The 21,446-nt window shown below is 42.0% G+C and overlaps 1 protein-coding gene and 1 pseudogene across 1 annotated transcript; both read right to left on the reverse strand.

Annotated features, from left to right (window-relative positions):
- Positions 1 to 9,517: 9,517 nt before the first annotated feature.
- Positions 9,518 to 10,519, reverse strand: LOC143112435 (trace amine-associated receptor 13c-like). The gene has a single exon (XM_076274704.1). The coding sequence runs from the start codon at positions 10,517 to 10,519 to the stop codon at positions 9,518 to 9,520; it is 1,002 nt and encodes a 333-aa protein (XP_076130819.1).
- Positions 10,520 to 15,526: 5,007 nt separating this feature from the next.
- Positions 15,527 to 16,386, reverse strand: LOC143112706 (trace amine-associated receptor 4-like; annotated as a pseudogene).
- Positions 16,387 to 21,446: the final 5,060 nt, after the last annotated feature.

Below are 21,446 nucleotides of genomic sequence, written 5' to 3' on the forward strand. Positions count from 1 at the left end.
AATCTATAGGTTTACGCTAGGCTATGTAAAACTCCCCATTAACAGCATCATGTCACTAACCACAGCTAAGACTGCACAATCTCTATTCACTCTGTTGGATATCTGAAGCCAGTTTGTCTACTTAGATACTGTAAATCCTCAAATTATGGCCGGGGTCTTAAGACAAAGTACAGGCCTTTAGGGGCAGGATTGTATTCAAGACAGCCCTTTATTTCTTATGGAAGTTTTATTTTGAGACATGCGTTTCTTGGAGCGGCATACTGGTAGGCCTTCAAAAGCATGACATTTTCGGTTTAGTTTGATATTTAATTTACTTTTGGACTGTTTGATTATATTGTTAAATGTTGGGACTGATGGGCACTGAAATCTGGGGAGGTATTTGATGATCACTATTACGTTTCATGTAGTTGAAAGAGTGTCGGGATTTCAAACAAACCATCCGCTTTCATGCGTTCATTGAACGTCTGCGGTGCTGTAATGGAAACCTTATTGCGTAGCCAAGTAGCCTATTGAGTTATTTTTAAATTATGCATGATTTACTTTTTATTAATTTCGTAGGCTGGCTTTATTTTGTTATATAGAAGTATCTAAATAACCTGTTAAAATGTACCAGAATTTAGGAAATTGCATCTAGTCCAAAAAAATTTTTTTTTTTGTCCCTGATATGTCCCACCCACTTTCACAATGCCTCCGACGCCCATGGTCCCAGTAGTAGGCTAGATCCCTTTGATACCAATGTTCATTTAACTCTGGGACCCTGGTCCCAGGGATGGATTACTGCACGGGCCTTCCGGGCCCAGACCCAGGGGCCCAAGGTGTCAGGGGGCCCTGAAGCCCAAGCCTTTGCATGGAATCATTGCCTCAATATCAACACACCAGGATGTAGGCTATGAATCTGATTGAATTTAGTATTGGCCATCCCCAAAATGCTAGCCTGACGAGCCAGACCCACATTAAAATGTAGGGTCTGGGCACTCACCGTTCGCAGTGCTCAGTCCGAGTGGCGGGATAATCGGTTGTCTTTCAAATTCCCTCTGCACGCAATAGGACAGCACTGAGTCCCATGCGTTTTCCCACCAGCGGAGCTAGTTGGACAGCAATATCCATCTTCTTTGTTTTCAAGTAGCAGGGAATTCAAGCCAAACCGTTGCAACTCTGCCATCCATCATTATGTTATGCCCCACTAACGACTCTATAGACGATTTGATTGGCCTGATAGAAGTTTAATTTTTCGAGCTCACAAGCCAACGGAGAGTTGCTAGACTAGCCCTGGAAGCAAATGTAATTTGCTGCCGCTAGGGTGTGTCTAGATTTCTAAGCTACCAAAATGCACCAGAATACAGGAAATCACATCAAACAAATGAAAAAAATTCTGGGGGAGGACCCCCAAACCCCCCTTCCACATATGCGACAATTAGTGGGGAGCCCTTAATACATGTGGGCCAGGGGCCCGAAAGTTCATAATCCGTCCATGCCTGGTCCCTACACCTGAGAACCACTGATGTACGTTTTGTTTACTGTACGGTATAATGCTGAATGAGCCAAACAAAAATTTCCGCAGCAAAAGTTTGGTTGGCCCCACCAAATCTCACTCCAAGGTTTTTTGAAAAGTTGGCAGCCCTGAGATGGGGCCAAGGTGATCTTCCAGGAAGGACAGAATGAACTGATAAGCAAGGATGGAGCTGTGTTCCGCATAGAAGAGCATGAGAGACTGTACTATCTGAAAACGGTAAATAACAACAAACAATGTGTTGATGCATCAGTTACTGATATGATGTCCAGGGACAAAGTGAGTCTAACTTGTGATGTTAAAACATGGCATGAGATCATGGGACATTGTAATGTTAGTGATGTGTTGAAGTTACCTGAAGTGGTAGAGGGTATGGAAATCAGAGGTAATACCAAACTAGACTGTAATGTTTGTACTGAGGGAAAGTTCATCAACAGCAGAAATAGGAAAACCGACACAAAAGCTGGTGAGGCCCTAGAGTTGGTACACACTGACTTAGCAGGTCCCATTGAACCAACTTCTCAAGATGGCTATAAGTACGCAATTTCATTCACAGATGATTTTTCAGGGGCAGTATCTGTTTACTTCCTTAAGAACAAGAGTGACACTACTCTAGCAACAGAGAAGTTCCTTGCAGACAGTGCACCATACGGTAGAGTCAAATGCATAAGATCAGACAATGGCACAGAATACACAGGCAATGCATTTCAGTCACTTTTACGAGAAAAGGGTATAAGACATGACACATCATCTCCGTACTCTCCTCATCAAAATGGTACAGCTGAGAGACAATGGCGAACCATCTTTGAAATGGGAAGGTGTCTGTTAATTGAGAAGGGATTACCAAAAGTTCTGTGGCCTTATGCTGTTCAAACTGCAACTCACATCCGAAACAGATGCTATAATGACAGAATTAAGAATACTCCATACTTCATGTTGACAGGAAGAAAGCCAGACCTTTCTAAAATGTGGGTTTTTGGATCAGAATGCTATGCGTACAAACACAATCATAAGAAATTGGACCCTAGATGTGAGAAGGGAATATTTGTGGGATATAGTAAAAATAGCCCAGCTTATCTGGTATACAATCCACAGACAGGAAAGGTGTCAAAACATAGATTGGTGAAATTCATTAGGAAGAGCAGTGCAGAACAACAGACACAAACCGATGAAGATGATTTAGAAATCCAAGGTTACAGAGACAGGACACATAATAGTGAGAACAGCGATGATGCTCCACAAAGTGAGGAAAGCACAGAGAACCAGGTCCTAGAGGGAAACATGGAGAGTATTGATACAGATAATACAGAGGTGGCAGAACATGATGGAACTGTGGAAAAAGTAGACAGAGAAGACAACAAAAAACAGTACAGGTCCAACAGCCACGGCTAGTCAAAAACATTACCACTCGAAAAGAGAAAAGAGAGCCCCAAAGTACTTACAAGATTGCCTGACATACTCCAAAGGTGATGTAACCAATCTGAGTGTTGATTATTGTTACAGGGCAGTGTGTGGAGTCCCCCAAACCTATAGAGAGGCCCTTATGTCACCTGAGGCTCCCGGATGGGAACATGCTATGAAGGAAGAGATGGACTCACTTAAAGAAAACGACACATTTGAATTGACAACTCTACCAGAAGGCAGAAAGACAGTAGGGGGAAGATGGGTATATGCCCTTAAAGAAAATGCAGAAACAGGAAAAATATTCAAGGCTAGGTATGTTGCAAAGGGATACAACCAAACTGAAGGCATAGACTACCATGAGACATTTGCTCCTACAGCAAATCTCACCTCAGTACGGGCATTAATGCAAATAGCCGCTCAGAACAACTTCTTGGTTCATCAGATGGACGTAAAAACAGCATATTTACATGCTCCAATAGAGGAAGACATATACTTAGAACAACCAGAGGGTTTTGAAGAGACATCTGACACAGGAAACAAGTTAGTATGCAAGTTGAGGAAATCTCTGTATGGCTTAAAACAGTCTGGAAGAAACTGGTACGAACTTTTAAATGATCATTTGGAACAAAACAACTTTGAGAGAAATCAGTCTGATCACTGTGTGTATAGAAAGCAGATTGAAAATGAGACAATCATAGTGATCATCTGGGTAGATGATTTGATAATTGCAGCAAGCAGTGAGGATCAGCTCAACAGCTTTAAAGAAATAATGAAGTCCAAATTTAACATGAAGGATCTAGGGAAAATATCTTATTTTTGGGGGATTCAGTTTGAGCAAAAAGAGGGAGAAATTAAAATGAATCAGAAAAGGTACATTCTCAAAATGCTTGAAAGGTTTGGAATGTCAAACTGTAAACCAAAAGCTACCCCATGTGAGTTAAAAGTGGAGTGTAATAGAAATGAGGAAGAAAACAATAATGAGATTGAGAACCCCAAAGAATACCGTGAACTTGTTGGAAGCTTGATCTATGCAATGACCTGTACCAGACCAGACATTAGCTGGATAATCAGTAAACTGTCACAAACCCTTGCAAAGCCTAAAACACATGACTTAGTAGCTGCTAAACATGTTCTGAGATACCTAAAAGGTACGGCTGACTATGAGCTTTGACTTTTGCTATTATGACTTTAAGTCTAATAGCATTCAGTGATTCTGACTGGGCATCTTCTGTAGAAGATAGGCGTAGCACTTCAGGATACTGTTTCAGCCTGACAGAACAAGGCCCTGCTATTTCATGGAAGTCTAAGAAACAGCCGACAGTGGCACTGTCAACCTGCGAAGCTGAATACATTGGTCTAGCAAACACTACTCAGGAAAGCATGTACCTGACTCAACTGCTAAATGGCATGGACAGTAGTGTTTACACTTGCACCACGATGTATGGTGATAATCAGGGGGCCATTGCACTGAGTAGAAATCCAGTGAACAGATCAAGATCTAAGCACATTGATGTGAAATATCACTTTATCCGTGATGCTGTCAGTGAGGGAAGAATACATATTGTGTACTGCCCAACAGAAGACATGGTGGCAGACATTTTGACAAAATCTATATCAAAAATTAAAATTCTAAAGTTCAAAGGTTTTCTGTTTGGGAACTAAATATTGGTGATGACATTGTACATGGCTTAAGATGATGAGAACAAGTGGGGGTGTTGAGTTATATGTTCTCATTAATCATAAAATGTATATTATGTTATGTTGCTTATTATTATTTTGTATTTTATATTATGCTACTGCCTGTTGTATGCCAAAATGTGCAAGAGTTCGTTGTGCGCATGTGTGAACAAATGGGACTTTTATTTTGACTTGAGTTAAGTGGATGTACATGTAAGAACTTCTTACTGTGAATGTGTTACCGCTCCCTCGGGTACTGATGTTATGCCAGTTCTATGAGATGTAGGCTAAACCAACAAATAAATAATATAAAGAAGATATACTTGAATTGTTCTTTAAAGGATGGATGACAACAATATATTGAACATCATGGCGGATAGAAATGAAACCTTAACACCTACAATGCAAAACTGTTCCCTCGCGATAGAAGCTCCTGTTGCCGCATACACATTTCAAAACATCGCGACGTGAAATGCCGCAAAAAGCTGTTTGTGAATAGGTCTTAGTGAGTTAGGAGTCCTCTTGACTTCTTTTAAGCTGTCCCAGACTTAGGTGCTACTTTTAGGTCTAAAATGCTTCGTGAATTACTTTTAGTGAAAAAAATTAGGAGTCCTAAAGTTAGGAGTGACACGCCCATTATTTTTAGGAGTTGCTCCTAAATTCGCCACTTAGGAGCTACTTTTAGCCTTAAAATTCTTTGTGAATACGGCCCCTGATCAGGATCTTATTTTGGTGTCATCAAATAGGCCTATGGAGGCATAAAATCAGGGGGTAGGGGTATGAGCGCTCATTGAATGTTTCCGCATGTGAAACTGAACCACTCCGGAGATAACGTGGATAGGCTAGAAGCAACATTATTTAGAACAACAAATGAGGTTGATTCCTGTAGGCCTATCCATGAAAACAGCATAGAGACTGGATATATGTCTCTATGTAGGGTAGTTTTAGATAGCCAAATGCAGGTAGCCAATGTTCATGTCACACAAGCCAGACAGAAGAGACCCACCTTACTTACTTAAAAGAACCGTATGTAAGATTGTGGCCAAAACTGGTACTGCAATCACTTTCAAATTACTGTAGAGCGGTGTATCCCCTCCCCCTCCCCCCTAACTGGCAGAGCTGGCAACCCGGATGCCGAAACACTACTGATTTTGTGATTAGTAGATAGGTGGAGGGTGGCACATCAGGCCAAAACACAACATGACTACATCAACATCAGTTGAGAGCTGCAACTTCACTTTTTAAATGACAATATCCTGGCCGGACTACTGTTGTCAGTGATATAAGTATTTGAAATGAACATGATTTCTTAATGTCTAGTGAGATATCAGGGCCAATTTATGATTAATTGAAATACATTTCTTACATACGGTTCCTTTAACTCTGTTAAGGTATTCCTGTCCCTCAAAACTGTACAAATTGTATTAAAATGGTGTTTAGCAGTCAGAATTTCAAAATGTTCCCGGGGGAGAACCCCCGGGCCTCCGCTGATATAATCCACACCCCCTCTCACAAAATGCATTCAATGACCCTGATTGTGCCCCCCTAGAATTTGGGCTTTGCCCCCTTTAACGGTTGAAACACGCCCCATAATCACATCCCAATGGAGCAGTAAGACTCAAATTCTGATTATCATTGAGAATGACGATGTCAGGCCACCGGAGACCTCCATTCATTCTGCACTCGCCCGTAAGCGCCCTCACATGGAACCAGAGTGGAACTGCAACCAGTTTAGAAACCGGAAATTTCCAGAGTGAAAGTTCACAATATTCCAATTTACAATACAGTGTAGTTACACTGACACGCGCATAAAGCATCTTTCACAAGGTAGACATAGGCTCTGTTCGAAACAGAAAGCAGCGACTCGCCCCCCTGCCTAAATAGAGAGCTGTCTCACTAGACATGACTACGGATTGAATGCATCTTTTAAGAATGAGTGTAGCACTCAATCTTTGGTTTTCAGTTTCGAACCGCATTTTCTGCCTCGCTCCCCCAGTTAGGTAAAAGGTAGCCGTTTTTACCATTTCAAAGAGAGACTTCGACTCTATTCCTATAACAGTGGTATTTTGTTAGTTAATTCAACTGGCAGCCTTAAGATGTTTTCTTTGCATATCACAGTTGATATGTTAATGCATTTAAAGCATACACTTTGACTCCATACTGTAATAACATCATCTCCATCAGATAGTTAGATTATGATTTATGATGTATTTCCTAGATTGACAGGCAATCTCAAAACAGTGAGGGTGGCTAATTCAATCATTGCCATTCATTTTCTGTGGAAATTGTGGTTGATATTATGTTAACAGATTTAATGTAACATATTGAATTTCGACTCCACGCTGTAATAACATCATCTTCTGGGTCTTAACATGTAAACCACTAGTCTAAGTCATGGTGTATACATTTCAAGAGAGCGTCGGGTCATCTAAAAGTACAGTAGTAAACCGAACCAAAGCAATGGCCATGTTTGACTTCTTGCCATGCTGCGCAGATCTGGCTGAACTTTATGCATGTTTCCATTGCAATGTTGTAGCTAGATCTGTGCATACAACGTTATTACAAAGGGGCTGTGTGCTTGTGTTCATCCCAAGCTCTTATCCTTAAAGAAGAGCCATGTGTAACAGCTTTTCCATTCTCTCCAGTGCTGACCAGTCCAGTTTGGCAGGAGGGATATTGTATTGTGTTTGTGACAGGCCTCTTCCTTCGTACAACCATTTTCCCCAGCGGATGGTGTGCTCAGGCGCGCCTGCAGGTGTACGTCCATACGCACCGTGCGTACCATCACTCAAGAACAAGAGTAGGGGCCCGTCCCATTTCTCCCCCCTTAAAACTTCCACTTGGTTTTGATTGCCCTCAACATTAAAGCCCCCTCGACAAGGGAAGTGGAGGTGAAGATCTTTCCCTATAAATTGGGACACCACTAAATGCATATTAGCGTAGCGAACGTGCTCACCTACGTCACGCGCAGCGCCGACGTGTCTACCGGTAGTAGCCTGCTACTATTTTCATTCAGGAACATGCCCATTCCAGCGGTCGTTGTTGTGTGGGCTGTGCTGGTTTATCTACGTCTAGTTAATCAACAAAGATATTCGTGTTCATGTGAACGCCAGAACACCCACCTTCAATATTGACGAAACTACCCAGATCAGATATATAACGTTATTTGATGGGCAGACTCTCTCAAAGCACTCAGCAGATATCATGAACATCGTCAGATAGCTTCGTGAGATATTTTCTAACATTAGTGTTCAAAACTCAACAGTCCATCAGATGTGCATCCAGCTAACATATTCCAACATATTCCGAAATTTTAATATGCTTATTTGCGAAAATATATGAAAAATTTGGCCGGCTCGCTGAGCTCGCACGGTATCCAGGGTAATTTCATCTCCCACTTTGTTTTAAGCCTGCATCGGTCCTGGCTATGTTTTGAGGGTTGATTTTAAGGGCAAAATATCACTTCCCCTTGCTCCCTATAGTAATGGGACACCCTAGCCCTACACGTCCATGCGCAAAAACGAGGGTTAGGGCAAAAATCTAGGGGTAGGGGAGGTATTGGGACGGGCCCAAAATGTACCTTGTGTGTGTATATCCATATTGGCCTACCATACCTTTCCAACTATGCACAGTATCCCATTAGTTGCATGCCATCAGGCTATTTACAATTTTCTATTAAGTAAAGTTAGTGAACACTTATCAAAATTAACGCGCACACATGTTTGAGCAGGAGAGCTACGCACGCAGGCACGCATAGGCTACTTGTTTTCTTTTACTCGGCTTTCTATATGGTTATCAGCACACAATGTTCAGCTAATTCACTAACTCAATACTCATCATAGATATCACAAGTTTAAACAACGAAAACAGAAAGGATGGAGGCAGCAAAGCTAGAGGAGCTATTCAAGATGGGCACGAACAAGGTTGGCTAAGCAATTGGTGTGCTTATCGGAACGACTGCATTACAGCTGTTTAAAGCCAGACGTTACAGTAGCTATAACACAACTAAAGGTAGCTTTAGCCTGTATAGGGATGTATAAAGTTGCCCAAATGAATAGGTAATTGTAGACGTTGTTGTTGCATTATTGCATGTGGATGTTGTTATGCTATATGCACGAACCTAAAGGAAAAATACTGTCCACGCGTGAACGTTTTTTTTTTGATGGGTGTGCGTACCATAGCATTAATTCCTGCAGGCGCCCCTGGGTGTGCTGACAGCGTACTGACAAAATATATGAAGTGATATAACATGAATGCTTACTTTTGGCCTGCATCCCTCCTCCCAAGTTAATTTTTGGCCCTTTATAGAGAAGAATTTGGGCACCCCTGATTTATACACTTTCAATCTTAACAAATGCTGGTAATTTCACCTTTGTAAGGTGTTCGCGTCTCTGGGACCCGTTTTCAATGTTTGCTAAAAGAAAACATATGCTATTTATTATTTCTTCTAACTCAGACTCATTGGCCTTGGCTTATTTTCTGTGAAGAACATAAAAAAATATTTATTTTCAATGACTGCACACAGTACAGCCCCCTACACATAACTATTACATATGAGGTGTTCGGGTCTACTGGACCCGAGTGTAATAATTGTAGGTGCTGTGTACCTTAACGGTGTCCTCCTCCTAACTGGGCCTGCTGTGTGTGTGTGTGTGTGTGTCTTTGTGTGTGTCTGGGCATCTGTATGTGTGCGTGTCTAAGTGTCTGTGTGCGGGAATGTTTTTTTCTGCACCTGCTATTCCCACACAAAGTTACAAAATTGTTACATTTCAAGCACTTTCACCTGATTAAGCACCAATAATGATCAAAAATCTTGTTTCTGTTTTTTCCTTCCTTGTTCCTCGTTTTCTCACAAAAAACCTCGAAAATGGCTGAGTAACAAAAATATGAACACCTTACAAGGGTTAAACAATTGTGTCAATTCAGCTATTTCACATCAGAATTTACATTGAAGTAAGAGGAACCTGGATGAAGTATTGCAAGGGTGATGATATGCTTGGTTGAGACTTTAAACCATGAGTAAAATAAAGCATATATTATTGGGTTGATGCAGGAGTTGAGATACATAATCCATACAAGACAGGTCCATACATAAGAATATGAGTCAGTGCCGTATACAAAAATGCTTAAATTATATGGCATATAGCAGAGCAAATAAACTGTAACGAGTATCCCTATTGTTTTTGCAGCTTTACGGCTGGATTTCTTACTTGTTATTGTGTCCTTGTTACCAGCCCTTTCTCTTTCTGTAACAGAGTTAATCACCTTTGTATGATACTTAGCTGTACAGAATATTTTCATGTTTAAAATTATAACCGTGGAACAAGGCACAATGAATGACACAAAAACATCAGCAACAGTCCATGAGAAACTGATTGTGAGCAGACACTCTCCGTGACATGTCCTGTGAGGCTCCATTTCAGTAAGGTGGTCATAAAGCAAGAAGAACATATAAAGTAGACAAAAACACCAGCTAAGAACAACAATTATAACTACTTTGTTGTGTGTAACCTTCAATGAGTACCTTAAAGGATCACGGATGGCAATGAAACGATCAATGGAAACTAATACAAGGCTCCACAGAGATCCTGCAACAGCCACTAAAGTAATGAACGGTAATATGTTACACAGCATGTCCCCAAAATACCAGCATGTTTCAATTAAACGCGACCCTTCCACAGGCATGACAGTCAGTCCGATAAATAAATCTGCCACAGCAAGAGAGAGGATGAGCAGGTTGGTTGGAGTGTGAAGCTGCTTGAAGTGAGAAATCGAGATGATCACCAGCAAGTTTAGAAACACGGTAGACACAGAAATTGATGACAAAAATATGTACATGATGATGTATAGTGCCTTTGGCCTGGCAAACTTTGTACATGAAGAGTTCAGGGCTGGATAACAGCGATTAGCTCTCCAGGGGTCTTCCATTACTGTGACTGGTTGTCCTCACGATAATATTGTCCCAGCTTGGCAGCACACCCAACTTTTCTACGGATTACTCCAGATACTGACCTTGTATTTATATGTTGGTGAAACAATGGCAGCTGTGAAAAACAACTTTTCACATCCTCATGTGGATTGTTATCTATTAATAACAAAGTCTGGCCCACCCATAATGATCAAACATATAATGGGATGTCATTGAAGTTCCTGTGGGTGCAATGGCCAAATACTTTAGTCGATATAGTGCAAATAATACTAATATGTAAGGTTTTGTATTGCATGTGAGCAGGGTGCGATTTGTGTAAAAACCAGAGGGGGGGATGATTTTGAATAAGTTTGTAACCCCCCCCCCCCCAAAAAAAAAAAAATGAACGAACGATTCATAGCCTAGTAATGTCATGGCTAATAATACCCTAGGCTATATTATTTTTGCCACCTTTGTAACATTTTAGTTTTAGTTTACCGTGGTGTATGACTTTAAACAGCAAGTGTGCTTGGTATGATGATCAGCTCCTCTAATGCAGGGTAGGACTACGTTTTGACAAGCATACAAATTGTATGTATTGTATATTGTATATTATGGCACAGAAGTCTTTTAGTGAATTGGCTAACAGTGTTAGTTGGTAACCAAATAGCCTACACATTGCGCTACACGCTGCGTAGGCTACGTGTATTCTCTCCTGCTGATTTGCGTTCAGTAGCCAAGTGCGTAGGCTAATATTGCAAAAGTTGAAAAAATAAATGTGTTTATTGTAGCCTACAGAAAATAAATAGCCTATCATACTGTCAGTTAATTGCCTACAGTGCAGTGAAGAGTTTGGAGAGTAAAGTTATAGGGTAACTTGAAGTTTTATGAAAATAATTTACGAACCAGAACATAAAGACCATGAAGCTTCTATTTCTTGCAGCTGTTAAAACACCCGCTATAGTTTAAATACCCACCAACATTCGTTTTTGCAGTACAGATTATTTCTAAAAGTTATTTGTCTACTACTGGCTGATTTATCAAACGATTGCTTTCTCGTTCGTCCTCTGCAAACTACAGGTGTTTCGGTAGAGAGCCATTGAATAAGCGATGCCAAGCAATTTCTGTAACACTTTTTGTGACATTCAGCAAATATCTCCTCATTTAATGTAAGTTCCTTCGGACAATAGGCCTACGTTGTACTCTACGTGCAGTTGTCCTCCATCTCAGTTGCATCAGTTTTCTAATTTTGGAGGTTCTAAACCATTATTATGCTTCACTGAATCCTTCTCGTTTTCTTTCATTTGTCCAGCTAACTTTTCCATTGAACCTAGCCATTTATGATGGATTACACACTCGACATTCTGAAATGTCCTGCACGATCAAGGCCAAATTAAGTTATCACGCAGCCACTGTGTCAGCAGCATCAGTGCTGACGGTGACGGTGCGTTTCTGATGTCAGATTATTATGTAGGCTAGCCTACTAGACTGTTCTCACGTTGCAGCGCTTTACTTAGGCCTATATGAAGTAGCATTAATCAATATGAGGGGCAGAGGGGATAAATGTTGTCCCCCCCGACGATAAAAATAAGGGTAAGGCTATTTGCACCCCTGGTACAATTAGCAGTGAATGCTATTCGTACCCTGGTGCAATAAGAAGTGAATTCTATTCGTACCCCGGTGCAGACAGCAATGTGTTCTATTAGTACCCCGTCTGGTACAAATATCAATGTATGCTATTCGTACCCCGGTGCACACAGCAATGTGTTCTATTAGTACCTCGTCTGGTACAAATATCAATGTATGCTATTCGTACCCCGGTGCACACAGCAATGTGTTCTATTAGTACCTCGTCTGGTACAAATATCAGTGTATGCTATTTGCACCCCTGTGCATTTAATCTGGCATATTGATCACACAATGTAATAATATATTTTTTTTTTTTAAAAACAAGCAACATGTTTTTTTTGTTGTTACATAACAGAGTGTGAATAGCTCAGCTGTGTAATATACACTCTGAATAAGGTATGCTGTTTGCATCAATGTACAGTTAGAAGTGGATGCTATTCGTACCCAGGTGTTTATAGTACTGCATGCTATTTACACCCTGGTGCATAAACTAGCTAATTGTTGCAATCAAAACTTCCGTTTGAGAACCGATTTCTTGTTCAAATTGCGCGCCTTCTCCCCAGAGACGTTGGTACACATGCACACTCAATCCGCCAAAACGCATCACACGGGAATCGAAGCCCGGTCTCCCGGGTGCCAGCCCTTGCCTGTGACCACTGCACTATCTGCTTTGACAAGAAGTTGAGGTTTGCATTTCTGCAATTTCGAGGGGAGTGAAGCACCAATAATCCTTCCAGCTGTGTTCACTATGCGCTGCAGGGCTTTCCTGTTGTATTCAGTGCAGCTTCCGCCCCACACAGCGATACAGCTGGAGAGGATGCTCTCAATGGTGCCTCGGTAGAATGTGGTCATGATGGCTGGTGGAGCACTTGCTCGCCTGAGTTTCCGCAGTAAGTACAGGCGGCGCTGAGCTTTCTTCGCCAGTGATGCAGTGTTGGTGGTCCAGGAGAGGTCTTCACTGATGTGCACCCCCAGGAATTTGGTGCTGCTCACTCTCTCCACCACAGCACCGTCGATGGTCAGTGGCAGGTGTTGGGTGTGACCTCTCCGGAAGTCAACAACAATCTCCTTGGTCTTGGTGACGTTCAGCAGGAGGTTGTTGTCCCTGCACCACGTGGTCAGAAGGTCGACCTCCAACCTGTATTGAGTCTCGTCGCCCTTGGTGATGAGACCCACCAGAGTTGTGTCGTCAGCAAATTTCACTATGTGGTTGTTGCTGTAGGTTGCAGTGCAGTCATGCGTCAGCAGGGTGAAGAGCAGCGGACTGAGCACGCAGCCTTGGGGGGCCCCCGTGCTCAGTGTGATGCTGCTTGAGATATTGTTGCCAACAAGTACTACTTGAGGCCTCTGACAGAGGAAGTCCAGTAGCCAGTTGCAGAGGTAGGTACTGAGTCCCAGTTTGTCAAGTTTGCAGATGAGTTGTTGTGGTATTATGGTGTTGAATGCAGAACTGAAGTCTATAAACGGCAATCTCACATATGAGTCTCTTTTTTCCAGGTGGGTTAGGGCTGGGTGGAGGGCAGAGCAGATTGCATCCTCTGTGGACCGTTTGGCTCGGTATGCAAACTGGAAGGGGTCCAGGGTGGGGGGGAGAATGGATTTGATGTGTGACATGACAAGCCGCTCAAAGCACTTCATGATGATGGGTGTCAGTGCCACGGGGCGGTAGTCATTGAAGCAGGATGGAGCAGTTTTCTTCGGCACAGGTATGATGGTGGCAGCTTTGAAACATGATGGGACGATGGCTTGCTTCAGGGAAGTGTTAAAGATGTCTGTGAAGACATCCTTAAGCTCCTCAGCGCAGTCCTTCAGCGCCCGACCTGGGATGTTGTCTGGGCCTGCTGCCTTACGGGTGTTGATAGCAGCAAGTGTCCTCTTCACGCTGTCGGCAGAGAGGCACAGGGGCTGCTCGTGTGGAGGGGGAGGGGTCTTCTGTGGGCAAGTGCTGTTTTGTGCTTCAAAGCGAGCAAAGAAGCGGTTCAGATTGTTGAGCAGAGGGATGTTGCTCTCACAGCTCTGTGGCGCGGGCTTGTAGTCCGTGATGGCCTGAATGCCCTGCCATAGGCTTTGTGCGTTCCTGCTGTCTTTGAAGTGGGTGGTTATCTTGTGAGTGTATTCCTTTTTTGCTTCCTTGATGCCACGGGACAGGTTGGCTCTCGCTGTTCTCATGCCAGCTTCATCCCCAGCTCTGTAGGCTTTGTCTCTGGCCCTCTGCAGCCTGAGGACATCCCCTGTCAGCCATGGCTTCCAGTTAGCCCGAGTGATGATGTATTTTGTGTGGGTCACATCATCAATGCACTTTGTGATGTAAGAGGTTACAGTGTCTGTATACTCCTCTATGTCTGTCTGATTGTTGTAAGTGGCTGCCTGCTTAAACATTTCCCAGTCTGTTGTGTCAAAGCAGTCTTGAAGAGCATCAGAGGCTCCCTCAGGCCACACTTTTACCTGCTTGCGAACCGGTTTGTTTCGAGATACAGAATATAGGAGTTCGTAGTATATAGGAGATCATACCAACTTCCTGAATTGTTGGTCAATGACACCAAAACACCGGGGCACATGAAACTTAATGGGTATGTAGCCCCACTAGACTTTTTCAGGAAATAAGCGTTTGGCAAACATGCGCACACAGAATCACACACTCCTGCCCAATATTTAAATCAATCCGACTGCAACTCGAAACACGAATATTACCGTATTTTCTGTGCTATACGTCAGACTTTTTTTCATAGTTTGGCTGGTCCTGCAGGTGTGACTTATATATCAAAATATATATAATTTAACATGTTTTTAAAATGTTAGTCAGTATGAATTGACATGAATTCTACATGAAACATTACCGTCTACAGCCGCGAGAGGGCGCTCTAGGCTTGTGGAATGAGATCGGTAGCTTGGTGAACTTGCGACAGGTCAGACATTGTTTCGTACTTAATGGCGGCCTTACATTGTACGATTTTGGTCTGTTTCCAGAGTCGGACAGAAATCATAGGAGTTGTACTGGAATCACGGCGAACTATGAAGATGGTTAGAGAGAAAACGGATTTTAAAGAGCTCAATACTACCTGGCCAGGTTTTTAAACAGTAGGCCTACATTATAAAGAGAAGGCAACTTTTATAGTGAGAGAGTTAGGCCTATTCCATATGAAGAAACAGTTAACAAATCTGTTACGCTTTACAACAATAAATAAGACTTGTCTAATATCACAATATGGCTATTTATGTGGCGGATGCTACAATTCCACTAGCTGTAATAGAAATATTGTTCATTAAAGGTTTTCCAAAAAGATAAGATGAGCCTTTAATGTGTCTTAGGTAGAGAAATGTTGGGTAATCAAGAGAGTGTGTTTACACAAATTAGAAAAAAGTCACAGAAGGTGAGTAAATACATAGCCTACTTGCCTTTACACATAATTAGATTTATAGAATAGAAGAATATTTGCTACAAGCGATGCAGATGTAAAGCTTCCTTGAAAAGGGATGCTAGCATAATACGGCATATAGCTGAGCAAATAAACTCTAACAAGTATTCATATGGTTTTTGTAGCTTTACTGTTGTATTTCTCAATCATTCTGTTTGCATGACCAGCCTTTACTCTTGCTTTGAAAGAGCTGCCATCACCTGTGCCTGATGTTTGGCTGTGCAGAATATTTTCACATTTAGTCCTATCACAATGGAACAGGTGATGGCAAATGAGACAAGAAGATCAAACACAATCCATGGCAGGTGAATAATAAGTAGACACTCTCCATGGCATGTTCTATGTGGATCGGGATAAAGGATGTGATCGTGTAAAATCAGGAGGGCACACGCCAGAGAAGCACACCAGATCAGACACACACACAGGGCGCTTTTCCTGTGTGTCACGCTCAGAGTATACCGCAGAGGATCACAAACCACAATATCAATGGATATCAAAACTATGTTGTTCATAGACACAATAACAACTGCAAATGTAATGTAGGGAAAAATGTAAAAGAAAGTGTCCCCCAGATACCAACATGTTTCTATTAATGTGATGCTCTCCACAGGCATAACGAACTGGCCAACTAATCTGCTACAGCCAGAGAGAGGATGAACAGGTTCGTCTGAGTGAGAGATGGAAATGATCACCAAGAGATTGAGGAAGACCGTAGATACAGATACAGATACAGATAAAAATAATATATACATTATGAAGTATCCAATTGGTGACCTGGTATCCTTTGTGCATAAAGAGTTCAGTGCTGGAAAACAGTAATAAGCTTTAGTGAGGTTCTTCATTGTTGTGGCATTTGTGGAAAATATTACATACAATCCCAAAGATGGAAGTCCCCTTGTTACAAGCTATTGCTCTGTTTTCACTTGTGACCATCAGTCACTGCGCCAAATTGTAGGGCACTCTGTGTTTTTTATATACAGCATGAACACTGCAACTCTCTCTCGCACTCTCTCTCTCTCTGTGCGCATGCATGTGGAGTGAGTGGACGGAGCAGATCCATTTACTGAAATTCAAACGCACAGTAAACGCTATATAGTCTGTAGTTAATCAACAAACAACCTACCGGTTAAAACGGAAAATGATAGCGAGAAAGTAGCTCTCATCACTAGTAGTCTAAACAGATGGACTCAACATGCAGTAGGCTAGGCTACTTCAGCCAGATCGATCACATATTTTATAAATGGATAAGACAGATAGTGCTTTTGTGGTTGAGTTGATTTTATGAATGTATGTCATTTTTTTTTAAAGATATATTTTGTTGATGAAAATGCAGACTTTAATAGAAATTATGTTTACGATAATTCTGCTGTTGTTATTGTGAAAATGTCATAGGCTATTCATAAACATAAATGGGGGGAGGGAAATCATGTTTTGCAGCTTTCAAAAATGAAGTTTGTTATCATCTGTGTATGCACAAAAAAACATCTCAGGTGACTCCTCTTACTGTCCCATGTTTAACCAAACAGCTTCCATCACTGCTGTGAACTTCAGCAGGACAGGTCACATATTTTGACTGTCAAATTATGTTACCCCACTATAACTTTGCAAAAATGGACTCACACACAAAAAAAACATTTCAAGATAGAACTACATTTAATTCATACAGTACACACAGCACAACTAAAATTGAACAAAATCTTGAATTTTATCAACCAAAATGAAGGGCAAAATCACATAATGATTCAAAATATGTATGCCAACATCCAACACCACATATGCATCAGGAATAATGAGGTTTGGATTATTTTCTGGGCTCTTATGAGTGGTTTAAAGGAACACGCCACCCAAAATCAGTAGTAATATATATTCTTACCTTAACTTTCACGAGTTGAGTCATACCTCTCCTGCGCCGGTAGGTGCACTCAAACGCTCTGTCGCGCGGCGCGAATGTGTTAGCATGTTGCTATGCTAGCGGGCTCTGCCGTGGCCGTAGAGAGAGGAACATACCAGTAATCAAACACCTCCACGTTTTGCCTACTTAAATACAGTTGCACGAGTAGTTGATAAAAATGTGTACGTCACACAACATGAAACGTGGCGATTTTCCAAGCGAATAAACAGGAGAACTACAATGTGTGCCGCAATAGCACTTGGGAGTACTTTGACCTAGCGTGGTAATATTATTAACACCTAATTGTAGATCCTATCCACCACAGAGTTTAGAATCCATGCTGGATCGACCCTCAGCCTCTCCCTCCCCTCTGAGCGAGAGAGGCACACACACTAGAGATGCGCTGATGGGCTATTATTTCAACCATAACTGCATAGCAAAACTTATCATCCATCAGCCATCCATCAGCACCAAAGTTTGTTGACCAATTTTCAAAACCGCACCCGCGGCCCGCCCACCATCCGTTGGTTGTTTTAATGTAGGCTATATGGGTGATGCAGCGCTGCTGACGTGAGGCTAGAAAGCCCTTGCCTGTTCTAGAAAGACTAATCTAATGCAGCAAATATATTAAAAGGCTAAAGTCGTACATTGGCCATGTTGTAGCCTATCCCCAGAATATCAGCAGCAAACTCAGTCTCTGTCGCGTCGCTGCGCGGCAGTCATAATAATAGCCCATCAGCGCATCTCTAGTGAGTGTGTCTCTCTCTCGCTCAGAGGGGAGGGAGAGGCTGAGGGTCGATCCAGCATGGATTCTAAACTCTGTGGTGGATAGGATCTACAATTAGGTGTTAATAATATTACCACGCTAGGTCGAAGTACTCCCAAGTGCTATTGCGCCACACATTGTAGTTCTCCTGTTTATTCGCTTGGAAAATCGCCACGTTTCATGTTGTGTGACGTACACATTTTTATCAACTACTCGTGCAACTGTATTTAAGTAGGCAAAACGTGGAGGTGTTTGATTACTGGTATGTTCCTCTCTCTACGGCCATGGCAGAGCCCGCTAGCATAGCAACATGCTAACACATTCGCGCCGCGCGACAGAGCGTTTGAGTGCACCTACCGGCGCGGGAGAGGTATGACTCAACTCGTGAAAGTTAAGGTAAGAACATATATTACTACTGATTTTGGGTGGTGTGTTCCTTTAAATACAAGAAGCAAAGCTGCACGCTGCCCCTTGTGGTGGTTGAAGGAAACGGCCCCAGCTTACTAGGGCGTAGCTGGTTGGAGAAAATCAAAATAAATTGGAAAAAAATAAAAGACAGCCGCAAAGCCTGTGATTTACAGCATATGAAAACAGAGACAAAAACACTACAGCAAGTGTTAAGCGAACATGAGAACGTGTTTAAGGCGAGACACGGCAGGTGAAAACATTGTTTTTTCATGCACTGGTCAATTTCGAGATTTTGAGCTAGTCTGTTACCTTAGCATGTATTCTATCACACTACTACAACAAAAAAGTCCGATTTACACATTTAGGTGTTTATTTCATTATATTGTGTCTACTCGCGCCTGTATATTTATCCTAAATTCAGCAAAAGTTAGCATTCTAACCTTGCATGCACTCCCGCGACTTTGACCCAAAACATATCGTGTGTAGTACTGTTGGAAAGCTCTGTTTTTCCTGTATCACGCAATGTGATCCATATATGGACACTTCCTTTGTATCAGCAACCAATCGCGAAAGTTCAAAGACGAGTCTAGGCTGAGAACGGAATCTCATTGGCTGTCTTTCAAGGCTGTTTTCTCAAAACGAGTTTCCTCTCCCACTCTGAGCAAGGAAACTCCACTTCAGAAGCACTTACATACACCAAACTTTCTAGACTTATGCCTAACTATATTTCGAAGATATTTACAGAGGGGTTTGTTGATATATTATTCCTAGCCTGACTTACATGACATTTTATCGATTTTTTTAGGGCTATTGACATTATATTCTGATTTACAGGATAACTAAAGTAGATATTCATAAATCCAGCCAATTTTTCAACATCTATTATCTGAACACAATGAAAACATAATTTTGAACCTGGCTGTATCCAATGCTCAGGTTTCTTGTTTTAAAATGTATGCAAATTAGCGCATATTTAATTAGATAATGCCTAATTTGCATATGTAAACATTAAATTACAGAAAACTTGTAATACATTTTTTTCTCATATTAATGTAAGTAATCAACTGGGTAAGTTTCATAGTGATATCTGCTTGTTAAAAATGTTACCCTATTCACCTGTAGTGTCTCGCCTTAAAGAAGAATTGGGCACGCTGAAAGGCACCAAGGCCACTATTCACGTTAAGGCTAACGCAGTTCCTCGTTTCTTCCGCCCTCGGTCAGTCCCATATGCTATGCGTGCCAAGGTTGAGGAAGAAATAGACAGGCTGTTGAAAGAAAAAATAATCACACCGGTGAAATGGGCAGAATGGGCTGCACCTGTCGTCCCCATCGTGAAACCGGATGGACACATAAGACTGTGTGGAGACTACAAGCTGACCGTAAATACGGTGTCGTCACTAGAACAATATCCAATACCCCGGGTGGAAGATCTATTCACAGCGCTGTCAGGCGGAAAACAATTCTCTAAATTAGATATGAGTCACACATACCAACAAATACTCATGGATGAAGAGTCTAAGAAATACTTGGTAGTTAATACACACAGAGGGCTGTTTACATACAATAGACTCCCATTTGGAGTTGCTTCCGCTCCCGCCATTTTTCAAAGAACCATAGAAGGTCTCTTACGAGGGATTCCACGAGTGGCAGTATACCTTGATGACATACTCCTGAGTGGAGTGGATGAGGCAGACCACCTGAGAAAGCTGGAGGAGGTTTTGACTAGGCTGGAAGAGGCAGGATTGCGTTTAAAAAGGAGCAAATGCACGTTCCTACAAGAGGAAGTGGAGTATCTGGGACATAGGGTGGATGCTCAGGGGCTTCATCCTGTGAAGAAAAAAGTGAAAGCCATCATGGAGGCGCCCCCTCCCTCGAATGTCACTGAACTTAAATCATATTTAGGTTTATTAAACTACTACAACAAATTTCTCCCCAATCTGGCAACCCAATGTGCGCTGGAAATGGCACAAAGAACAGGAAGAGGCCTTCCAAAAGTCTAAAGCCTTTATGAACTCGGCAGAAGTGTTAGTCCATTACTCGGCTGACCGAGATTTGATCATGTCATGTGATGCTTCACCTTACGGGGTAGGTGCTGTTTTATCACACCTGATGGAAGATGGCAGTGAACGTCCTTTGGGGTTCATGTCACGAACACTGTCGCCTGCTGAAAAGAGGTACTCACAATTAGACAAAGAGGGATTGGCAGTTATATTTGGTATTCAGAAATTTCACAAATACCTTTATGGACGAGCGTTTACAATCCACACAGATCATAAGCCATTGATCTCTCTCTTCAATGAAAAAAAACCCATACCACAGATGGGGTCCCCAAGAGTTCAAAGATGGGCTGTGCATTTGAGTGCCTATGAATATAACATAGTGTACAAACCAGGAAAACAGAATGCAAATGCTGACGCATTAAGTAGGCTGCCTGTGTCTGAAGTAGGGCGTGAGGAAGCGAAAGAGCAAGTCTTGATGATGGATCTTCTGGATGATACACTCATAGACACGACTCAGATTAAGCGCTGGACAGCGAAAGACGTGATATTGTCCCAAGTACATTCTCACGTGCTGAAAGGGTGGCCGACAGAGGTAGATTCCAGTGTAAGTTATAGTGTTTGGGTACCGTTAAGCTAAGGTAGAAGAAGTGCGATTCTACATGAGTTAGAAGCATAGCAGAGTCCGATGTGGTCACCTGTGTAACCGTTAACGATTAAAAATACTTAACAGTCTACAGTGAGACAGTTTGTTTGTACGAAGTTATTACAACTATCAAATCTATCTTTGTCAAGTAACCGTGACAAATAGGGTATGATATATAAACTCGCTATTGTATT

Source organism: Alosa pseudoharengus, unplaced genomic scaffold (assembly GCF_046254945.1).
Source record: "Alosa pseudoharengus isolate Yale_2024_CS ecotype anadromous, Long Island Sound unplaced genomic scaffold, YU_APseudo_1.1 YU_APseudo_1.1_scf_8, whole genome shotgun sequence".
In the NCBI taxonomy this organism is placed as follows: domain Eukaryota; kingdom Metazoa; phylum Chordata; class Actinopteri; order Clupeiformes; family Clupeidae; genus Alosa; species Alosa pseudoharengus.

Bases quoted from the DNA above. Each gene is read 5' to 3' on its own strand.
- LOC143112435 (XM_076274704.1), bottom strand. From the start codon at position 10,519: ATGGAAGACCCCTGGAGAGCTAATCGCTGTTATCCAGCCCTGAACTCT.